Source organism: Poeciliopsis prolifica, unplaced genomic scaffold, assembly GCF_027474105.1.
Source record: "Poeciliopsis prolifica strain line A6 unplaced genomic scaffold, Auburn_PproV2 SCAFFOLD003, whole genome shotgun sequence".
NCBI classification, from domain to species: domain Eukaryota; kingdom Metazoa; phylum Chordata; class Actinopteri; order Cyprinodontiformes; family Poeciliidae; genus Poeciliopsis; species Poeciliopsis prolifica.
Window position 1 is genome coordinate 8,659,695 of NW_026562378.1, and position 11,146 is coordinate 8,670,840.

Consider the following 11,146-nt stretch of genomic DNA (forward strand, 5'->3'; position numbering starts at 1 on the left):
AAGACTGGAATGGCTTGTATTTAGGTATTCACATGTTGAAATTACCTAGTCAAAGTCTGGATCTTAATCCAATTGAAAATCCACAGCAAGACATCAAAACAGATGTCAGAAACGTTGATATCACAAATGTTTCACACCAGACCGACAGTGAGCTTTCGTGATTGGTAAATGAGCAAACGTTCTCAATAATGTACAAAGCTGCAGAAGGCACAAAACAAAACGTTTGCATCTGCTATTTCAACATAAGATGGGGAACAAGGCACTGACTTGGATGTAGCCTGAAATACATACATGCCATACTTTTTAGATTGTAAATATATTTTTTAAACAGTTATGGTGTATATTCTTCTTTTTTTTTTTACACATTTATATTAAGCAAACAAAATATATGAAGATTTATGCTTATGGAGTGACAAAGTTCAAAAAGTAGGAGTACTTTCGAGTTGTGAGGAATATAGCAAGAAAAGCAAATCACTACGTTGTGTAACAAAAGAATTGTTGACGGTTTTGCTTTTGATTCCCAGCTGTGAACTTTCACTTTAATCCATGAACAGTACAAGAAGAGATAAACTGGAAGGAGGAATTTTACTGTCTATAATCTATTTTTATTGATTTCATTTTTGTTCATTTGTTGTTTTTGTTTGTTTTATTCTGATATACTTAGGAAAACAAAACCTTTGCTTCCCTAAACCTTTGGAATCGCTCCTCGTGTTAATTTATTTGTAAAGTTCATGTATTCTTATCTAACAGTGACGTTTGACACACTTTTGAAGACTTTGCTCACATATCTTTTCTGCCAAATGAATTGATTTTATGCCATAGTGTGGCATGTAGCCATGGTTTAATGACCATTGCCACCAGATTACTGATGTGTTGCCTCACAAAATGCTTTGTTTCATAATACAGTAGTCATTTTCTAAAACCGTACTGCAAGTGTGTCTTGTAAGTAGCTCTCCAAACTTCAAGAGCCAAAGTTTCCGCCTACAGTCACTCACACACCCAACGTATGAATCTGATTAGAATGTATTTCAGTAACATCAGGAAATACAAGTACTGACTGGTTTAGATCTTTCTGTGGCGCCTTAAAATTAAAATATAAAAAGAAACGATATACTAAATGTAACGCAGTGATTCCCAGGTAAAATGTTGAAAATCGTTTTTTTTTTTTTTTCTACACTACAACGTCCTTCTTTTCTACGTAAAAATTGACGTTTCTTTTTTTTGTGTTTAATAAAACTCAGATGAAGATCAGGGACGTGTTTTGACGAATAAATCTCTCCATTTTATCTGGCATTACAAACTACAGTCTCTTACATGAAACTTTACATATTTTAAAGTCGCTTTACATATCTGTAAATTGCTGATCGGTGCATTGACACTCTATTTGTTTTGTGCTGCACAAATTATTTTCCGGAGGCTGTTTCTGTTATCCTCATGGAAACCGTTTTTTCTGGAGTGTGTGTGTCAGTGTGTGTGTCAGGGACAAACGCAAAGTGTGTCGAAGGGTCAATTCAAAGTCAAGGCAGAAACAAGCCAGAGCCTGTATTTTCCTAAAGGTTTCATAATAGGTAAAGGACGTGAAAAATCACCTTAGACCCTGTTTGCCCTCTTTGAATCTGCTTTCTAATCCCTTCAACAACACCCTGGGTCCTCCCCTTGACGTCTCCAGGCCTCAGCTCATAACTCCTGTCAGTTCATTAACTATGTTTAGAATTTTTTTTGAGAGAATTGTTGTTACCAGATTAAATGTTTTAACTAAGCTAAGCCCTAGACGCAGCAACCTGTCCGTGTGTCAGCTTGCAAACAAAACAAACAGTTGCACGTTATCTTTGAGAGTCCCGAGTCGCCTTGAACTTCAACAGCATTTGAAAAATTTAATTACAAAAGCGTCATGATTTTTCTACAGCAAACTAATAGAGTTTGATATGATTAGTCGTAGGTTTTGCAGTTTTATTTGCTCACCTTGTTTGAAATAAATCATGCTTCTTTTATTCCAGGGAGCTAACTGCAGAGGACCAGATTGCTCTGCTCAAGTCCAGTGCCATTGAGGTGATCATGCTGCGGTCGAATCAAAGTTTCAGCATGGAAGACATGACCTGGAGCTGCGGTGCGACTGACTTTAAATACCAGCTCAGTGATGTCACCAAAGGTCAGTCTGAAAGCTGCTATATTTGATTTGTCAGTTTGACTGCTCTGAAGCCAAGCCGCTGTTCAAGGTTATTTACAAACTGAACGCTTTTTAACTGCTAGACGTTATAGAAAATATGTAAATATGTTAAGAATATTATTGCAGGTGTCTGTATCAGTGGTTATAAATAATACACACAGTAACCAGAAATGCCCAGTGTTTACTCTTTTGGGACAAAGGTGCTAATTTAATTGTCTCTGCATAATCAGTCTTGCGTATCTTTAGCCCTTTGGGCATGGCTTTCCTTTACCGCTCAAGTAGGATCGCTTTCTGCGATCACGTAAGGAATGTCACTCCTGACCTGCTGCTTGTGCAAAACAACAAGTCTGTGAACCAGCAGGAGAAGTGTGCTCTTATCTGTCGCTGAGGACTTTCGGTCACTGAGTGTTTGTCAGAAACACGAGAGAACAGACGTTGTTAAAGGGATTAGAAAGTATGTTTTCTCATGCACTAATCAATAGCGTGTGCATTCTGTGCTCTTTACGCTTTTGTAAAACATTCACTCTGGCGGACTTGCAGAAAAGCCTCTTTCAACAAAGTTTGAGCAAAAAAAAAAAATTCATGCTTGCAAGGGCGTTGTGTGCATTAGTTTTTTTAGATCGATTAATGTAAAGTAGCGGTAGTCTCAGAAAGCCAGGGAACCTTATCTGTTAAATTCTGTAGCTCTAAATAGCAATATATAGCAATTTGCTTCATAATGTTAAACTCGGCACAGAGGCGGACGTCACAAACATGATGCTCTTTTGTCTCCGTTACTTGTACCGTTTTACACTGACCTATCTGTACTGAGTTAAAAGCTGAGCTCTGTGTATATTTATGTTGACTGGGCAGGTAAGATGACCTTTGCAAGATTATTATGTCAGTGTATTTACATAAAAATATGTTTTTCATGACAGCCACTCATTTAAAACTGAAAAGCAACATCTATTTCTGCTGCTGCTAAAATATTATAATGCACTCCATATTTCTGTCATAAAACTTGACCTTTATTTTTGTTATTTTAATACATAAACTAATATAACATATTAGCTATTAATAAAAAATAAAGACATTCTGAAAGTAGCTGTGGTTTTCAAAAGCTTGTTTTGCAGAATATTTGACCTTTCTGCTGCTCAGCTCCTTAGAGTATCATAACGGCCTCATATTAGGAGATTGATTGTCGCTTGCCAACTGCGAAGGGTGGCACTGCTTTATTTTACGACTCTTGGCTCTTCATGTTTTCAGTGAGTGGATGTATTTCCACGGAGACAAATTTTTCTTATTTGTAAGTGAGGAAAAAGTTGGAGTGATATTTTATTTTATTTATTTATATAACTTTAATTTTTAGCTGGCTGACCAGAAATGGGCAGAAACATGCAGGGGAGGGGCAACATTGCACATAACGGTGCAACGTCAAATGCTTACCAGTAACCAGACAAGGCTTGATAAAATCATACAGTTGTGTGAAACAGTAATTGCCTCATCACATAGTTTTGTTTTCTGACTTCTTATCGGTCTGGATTATGAAACCATTTCTGAGATTTGAGAAGTTTTTATGTCAACCAACCTGGGGAGATTAGAAATTCATTTTTAAAATAATAAGAGTAAAGACTATCAATACCACATTGTTAAAAATTTATTATTAATGGGGATTATTCACATCTTCTATGTTCATTTTGTACAGCCAGAAGCAGTTACTTCCAAAATCAACAAAACACTTAAATAGACCCTATTTGAAAAGTAGGCTGAAAGATCTTAAAAAGCAACACATCATGTCCCAATTAAACGAACAGGTGAGAGAAAAGGTCACTGACACCTTATCGGTCTGGATTACGAAACCATGTCTGAGGTTTGGTGATCTCGCAAAGCACAGCGAGAGCCGCTGTCTACAAACGGCGTAAACATGGAACAGCGGTAAACCTCCCCACAGCGCTCAGTCGACTACAATTACTTCACATTGAAAGAATGCAGAGCAGCATCTAAAGCACTGCATCTTACCGATAGGGACAACTTGCTGTACTGGACGGAGCCACGAATGCTGGTATCTCGCAGAAGGCTGCCATTAGTTTGTGAGCGTAAACTTCACCAGAATGCAATTATATGCTCATCTCTCATAGCGGGCCACACCCTGGAGCTGCTGGAGCCTCTGGTGAAGTTCCAGGTGGGCCTGAAGAAGCTGAACCTCCAGGAAGAGGAACATGTGCTGCTGATGGCCATCTGTTTGCTCTCTCCAGGTACTGTGAGGAGGGAGAAAGGCGTGTTCTGTATGTTCTGCACCGAACATAGAAATATTATTTTCTATTCCTGCTCTGTCACCTCTGGAACAACCGTAAATATTTTTTCTCCCCCCCTGTCATCCGACGCAGACCGTCCAGGTGTGCAGGACCACGTGAGAATCGAAGCTCTCCAAGACAAGCTGTCAGAGACTCTGCAGGCCTACATCCGGCTCCACCACCTGGGTGGACAGCTGCTGTATGCCAAGATGATCCAGAAGCTGGCCGACCTGCGCAGCCTCAACGAAGAGCACTCCAAACAGTACCGCACACTGTCCTTCCAGCCGGAACACAGCATGCAGCTCACTCCGCTGGTGCTGGAAGTGTTCGGCAGCGAAGTCTCTTAGAATCCACCGCTGGTGAAAACGAATGGAGAGAGCTGAGAAAGTGCCGGATGGATTTTAAGCTGACGTGGGTTACGGAGCAAGTGGAGCAGAGAAAGTGTAGTGCGTGTGCGTGCGTGAGTGCTGGTGTGCGTCTTCATCTCTGTAACGTCTGAAGAAGTGTGTCTTGTTGTAAAGGCCAAGCTTGTGCGGAGAGCAAGCAGATGTTAAATAACACAGTAAACAAGGGAATGTCATGTACTACAAACTAAGCTATCCACAGGACATTTGCCTATGTATCTATATACATGTTTTTCTACTTATTTAATTCAAACAGCTGCTTTAAGATGCCTGGACATTTTGTGCGTGCACGTGTTGTGTGCACACAACTTTTCACAACAAGCATCCTCAGTTATACATTTAGCCATTCAGTTCAGCTACCTCTTCATTTTACTGGGTTGTTTTATAACTACATCACCTCGGTGAAGGAGTCGCTTTCACACAAACAGTTTGGATACCGCACATTTCTAGTTTACCAGTGCAAAAGCGGTGCCTGCACACAACTTTGAATCTTTGGTCATCTTGAAATGGTTTTTTTGTTTTTGCTTCTTTCCAAGGCAACATATGAAAATGACTGTGCACAATTTAAACACATGCCTTTCAAAGTTTCACCAAAGGTATGGTCAAATAATCTAGAAACGGCTTCCATTACTGCTGCTCCATAGTTAGCTTTCCTCGTGCAGCCACTCTGCAAGTTGACTATAATGAAGGAAACTATCGTCATACGGATTTATACTGCAGAATCCAGAGCATTCTCTGTGGTTTTGTGAGGTTTTTGCTAGGACTTTAGGACTTTAATGAAGTGGCTGGGTTTGAGGTGAGAATTAGCCACTAGTTGTATTAGCGATTTTTACACTGCTAATTATTGATCAAACCAAGACCTCTTAATGACTTGTAACTCCTCAAAGTATCTTTGATTAATCTATGGTTTAATTGTTGATTTCTGTGTTTATAAATACTGCTATCTCATATATTCTAAGCACTGTTAAGCCACCCCTCTGCATCCAGTATATTATCACAGATGTTTAAAGGGCTAACATGCCAAACCGAACTGGAACAGTAAGCGGAGGCCAAAGCTGGGGGCCTATCTTCTTGTTTATATATAGCTGCATACTTTACTTGGACTTGGCATAAATATGGAAATAATTGCAATAGTTGTTTTTTGCGCGTTTTGTGTCATTTCGCTTATAAAAACCAATTCCATGAATTGTTCCTATCCAGTATACCGTGAGCTCAGAGGGCGGAGAGCTTGGGAAGCTGCTTCGGACCTCCACAAATATCACACCCCTTTCGTTTCTGACTGGGAAGTGGATTTTCTAGAATGTCCGAGGGCCGGGTCGTTGCAGAGGTGCTGTGCACCTCCACAGCCTGGCCCTCCTGTTTGATGTTGTATGCTGCGCAGCCCTCTAGTGGTTGCATCCTGTAAATACCAGGTATATATATTTACATATATATTAAAAATATATAATGTCTACCGCTGTACATAGGGCTACAAGGATCCTGAAGACTTTTTTTTTTCTTTTTTTCCCCCGCCCCAGAAAGAAATATGCAAACATAATTCGATTCGGATTTATTAACACTTTATTTTGAAGCACTTTGTTCTGTGTTTTTTTTTTTTTTGTTTGGGCATATCCTTCAGTAGAGACAGATCAAGAAATGGCTAAAACAGGGATTGCTTGTGTGTTGGACTGATTATCATCTGTTTAGTGTGATTTCACTTTGCAATGTAAATTTTTAGTAAGAGGATAAGCTGCTCTCACATATAAGCCATATAAATTGCCAAGTTACACCTGCTATATTAAAGTACATGGAACTGATGACTCTGGAGACCTGGGAATCATCATGTCCTTAGCTAAAATGGCATTTGTGAATGACTTTCGGAACATAAGCTTGTATATTTATAGGATTCTTCCTCCTCTCTGCTGTAAGTCACCTTTGGCTGAAGCTTCGCCAGACAGCATCTATTGACATGTAAACTAAACTGCCAAGAAAGCATTTAAGAGCATTTAAGAACTGAGGCCAGTGTTGTCAGGCTACATGTGGGGTTTAGGTTTGACCTTGAAAGATGACATGTCTTTTGTGTTGAAGCAATTCTCCCACAGAAGTCATTTTCACACTTCTCTACAACAGCAGTCGATTTAAGTCAAAGGAAAAGAAAAACGTCTTTTTGTCTATTTAAGCTAAGAGTAAACCACCACCCCATGTCTAACCTCCAGACCTTAGAAAAGTCTCCACACTTCTTGAACCTTCAGATTTTGTCACGTTACAGACGCAAACTTCCACTTGTTTGATTTTGTGAGAGAGACCAACACAAAGTAGAATATATTTGTGAAGTGAAAGAAGACTTTTTTGGATGGGAAAGAAATTAGTATTGAATTATCCCCTCTCCCCCCAAAATCCAGTGCGACTGTATTTAGCTTGATCCGTTTCTCATCATGTCGTCCTCTGCTTGTCTGTCAAAAGCGAAGAAAGACATCACCACAGCATGAGGCTGCCACCACCAATTTTCACCTACAAGACGCTGCGTTCCAGATGCAAGTTGTTCGCCACACATGCCGCTTTTGGAAGTGGGTGAAAAAGTAGCTTGTTGATCTCAAGTAGCACCTTTCGCCTCTCAATTGTGTGCCATTTTGTGTTGGATAAATCCAAGTTTGAGATTGTAACCTGACAAATGTAAAAAACAAAACAAAAAAAAAAAGATACAGTGGGTGTTTTCTTTTTCGTCTCGGTAGGTAAATGTAACTACAGAAGGAAGATGGCGAAGGAAGAGAGCGCCTAGTTTTGTGGCGTCGTCTCCATATAAGGGCGCATAAAGAGTTGTTGCTTTGATCGGTTCAGCCCAGATTTTTTGCTTGTTTTTTAAATCCTCCACAATGATGAAGCCTGTTCTAAGTCACTGAGACTTTGTTTCAACACTTCAGTCACTGTGACGCTCTGTGAGCTGGTAGTCGGCGCTCAACTTTCAACCAGCTTTCGTAGCACAAGTTAAAGCCGCCCTTCAGTATCCCATCCTCAAAAAAAAAAAGATAATAATGTCTAACTTTTATTTTGTATTTGATTTGACGTGCCCTACAAACGACCCTGCTGTGATTGAACTTGTTAGGAGTTAAAACTCGATTGTGTTTAGGTAGTACCACTCGTGTGTGTTTAGTGCCAGTCTAATGAAGGGTGGGGGGGTTTGTGATGTGCTTGGTTACTGAACACTGGCTTCTGAAGATTTGAAAGTCTCCATGTTCATTTTTTCCCCCCCGTTTCGTATGACAATGTGGGTTTTGATTTTGCTCTGTTTCTTCTTCTTCTTCTCCTTTTTGATTTGATGCCCCGTTGATTTGTGTGTGTCTGGCAGCGTGGGAGGATCAGTGAATGTGTAAGTGCCAGAGGGAGAGTTCCCTCCACACAAGAACAGGGTAACAGAGGAGTTGCACTTGTGGATTTGACAACCGAACAGAAAAGCTCGCAAGAATGTATTGTAGCCACTAATTAAACACTAAATTATTTTTGTGCTCAGTATCACATGGCGTCGGGGGAGACATCCTCTTTTGTGCCATTAAATGCCATTTAATGGCACATTAAATGGCATAGGATGAGGCTGGCTAGGATGAGGCTGCATTCGCTCTGATTACATGTTATTTTTCTTTTACTTTGTCTTTTCCTCTTATTTAATTTTCCCCCAAATCACACCAATACATTAATGGTGCATCGTCAGAGAGTCCTGTTTTTTTTTTCTTCTTTTTGTTGTTTTTCTTTTGCTTTTTTTTTGTTTTGTTTTTTGTTATTGTGACTAGGTTGCTCAGACTGTGTCTAGATTTATTTTTCAAGAACAGCATCATAACACAGTAACTACGCCTGCAAAAGACATACGTTAAGGTACACTATCACCAGCAAGCTTTACAGTTTCCCCTCTCGTTCTAAAGATGTTTTTGTAATTTTATTTTATTTTTCTTGTACAACTGTGGCCATTACAAATCCTGTCTGGAATACAAATGTAGATTCACGCCGAACTGTCAGCCATTGTCCACACAAAGGATTTAAAGTTTTGGGTTTTTTCCCCCTTCAGAACAGGCATTATAATGGAATTGACATAAATGTAGTTCTTACAAAAAGGAGCGTCTGCAATGGATGTATATTATGATCTACCTAAAAAAAAAAAACAAACGAAAGAAAGAAAAACCTACCTCTTTTTAGCTCATATTTTTGCTTTAGCATTAAGAATTTGCCTCTGTTTTTACTTTTTTAAATATTTGTATTCATGTGGATATTTATTGCTGTCTAATGAGTCACACTTCAATGATTACCTCAGAGATGTCTCACACATTTTGGGAGAGTCCAGCTAACGAAGTCATTCATGGTTTTTGTTTGTCATTTTGCAATTTTTATTTCCTCTGAATTAGCAATGCCTCCCCTCCACCTCCCCCTTCTTCACACACAAAATACTAGGAGTGTTTTTTGTGTGCTTTGTTTAGTTTTTTTTTTGTTTGTTTTGTTTTTTTTAACCAGTGCCTGTACTCTGACCATCTGCACTCTGGCTAGGATGAGGCTGCATTCGCTCAGGTCGCCGCATTCTTATCTGCACCGTCGCTTCTTTTAACTGTTTTTATAACGACAGTCGCCGACAGGATGCAGTTAATCTCGCTGCCATGATGCTGATATCTGCGGCGTCTTCCCGTCGTTTTTCAAAGGAGAAACTAAAGAGAAATGACCGGAGTGAATGCAGCTGTAAGAAAACAACAACAACCACCTGACGGACTTTGCAACAGAAGAAGAGCGATTTTTTCGGCATAGCTTGAGCTCTGTAATGCATGTCTGTTTTTCTAGCCTTCTCCTTTAACCTTTTTCAGTATTCTGCTGCAAAGTCTTCTTTTTTTTTTTTTTTTTTACAATTTCCCACCAATGGGAAGTTGAAGAGAAGAGGGAAAATCCTCAATATCCATGTAATGCTGCTTCTTTTTGAAATGTTATTATTATTATTGTTTTTTTTTTTATTTTGGGCGCCAAAATGTTGCGTGCAGTTGACACCACAAATAACATCGTCCAAAGTACGAGGCGGCAGTGGAGGGGGCAAGCCTCCTCGGATTGTTGCGTCTTTCAGAACATGTGCAACTTACTGGTGCTTCCTGGGAAAATCTGTTCCATTCAGATCCTTCGCATCATAACGACAGCGTTCACGTTGGTGAGCCTTTCTTGTCTTCATGTCAAACTGCTTCAGGTGAACACTGAATGAAATTGGGAGTGTTTTTATTTTTATTCATTGGTGAGTAAAGGGGAACAGAGTTGCCGCAGCTAAATCCGCCCTGAGCCGTGTGCCATAACAGGAGCCCCTTCACCGCACAAGAGGAGGGTATTAACGGGGCCGGCCGGCTCCACAAGTTCCTCCAGGAAATTTCAACAGAAAGGTCATCCGACCACATGGTTGACTTCTTGTTTTGTTTTTTCTGTCATTCAATTGTGTAATCCCATTTTGTAATGAACAATTTGGAATCTGGCATGAAATTCTCGCCCTGCACTTTGACTCCAAATCCCACCCGAACCAACAAAACCACTTAATATAGCACTTGTGACATGTAGACTGATTCCAACTGCTAGCCGTAAACTGCCTGCATCCGTCAGCATGTCAGGGCTCAGTTCATCAGGACAGTCGAGTCTCCTAAATTCTAATGTAATTTCAAGATATATATATATTTTTTTCTATTATAAATTGGTGTTAATGTAATGTTTATTTTGTCTTGTTTTGCAAATCAAAAATAAAAAATTGTATATAGCAAATTGCGTCTTTGCAAGATTTGAACGAAACACGACCTGTGAAGATTAACACACATTAATTAACACACATTAATTTTGCTTATTTTCCTACAATATAGTCAACCCTGGCAGAAGCATTCAATTGTTTGTTCTTCTCATGTTTTGTCACCATTTAGTTAAACATTTAAGTGTTTATTTTTAGATTTCTATGCTTGAGAACACAAATTAGTTCATCGTTGTGTGTAATTAAGTAAGGAAAATTATGAATGTTACTTTGAAGACTAGGCTTTGAATTTTCCTTTTTGATGAAAAGTTATCCTGAGCTAAATTTGTAGTTAATGCTAAATACTGCTATCACCACAACGTAACAGTAGTGATTCTAGTTGGTTGAAGCGTCACACTGTAGGGATGATATTCGTCAACAGTGAAAGGGAAGATGGTTGGAGGTAAATAAACCTCCCAGAGCTCCAAAATACTTGCGACAGGGGCAGAAATTCACCTTTCAGCAGGACAAATGCATAAACATGCAGCTCAAGTTCCACTGGAATGGTTTAGGTCAAAACGTGTTTAAGGATTAAAATGTC

At 39.4% G+C, this 11,146-nt stretch overlaps 1 protein-coding gene across 2 annotated transcripts in view; it reads left to right on the plus strand.

The window, feature by feature from the left end:
* LOC129352713 (vitamin D3 receptor B) overlaps nt 1–10,586 on the plus strand; it is a 31,416-nt gene extending 20,830 nt beyond the window's left edge. For both annotated transcript variants that reach the window (XM_055021829.1, XM_055021835.1), the window contains 3 exons: nt 1,998–2,149; nt 4,285–4,401; nt 4,534–10,586. In XM_055021829.1, the coding sequence (XP_054877804.1) occupies nt 1,998–2,149; nt 4,285–4,401; nt 4,534–4,787 (523 nt within the window). In that variant the 3' untranslated portion in view covers nt 4,788–10,586. The remainder of the gene's footprint in view (nt 1–1,997; nt 2,150–4,284; nt 4,402–4,533) is intronic.
* Nucleotides 10,587–11,146: the final 560 nt, after the last annotated feature.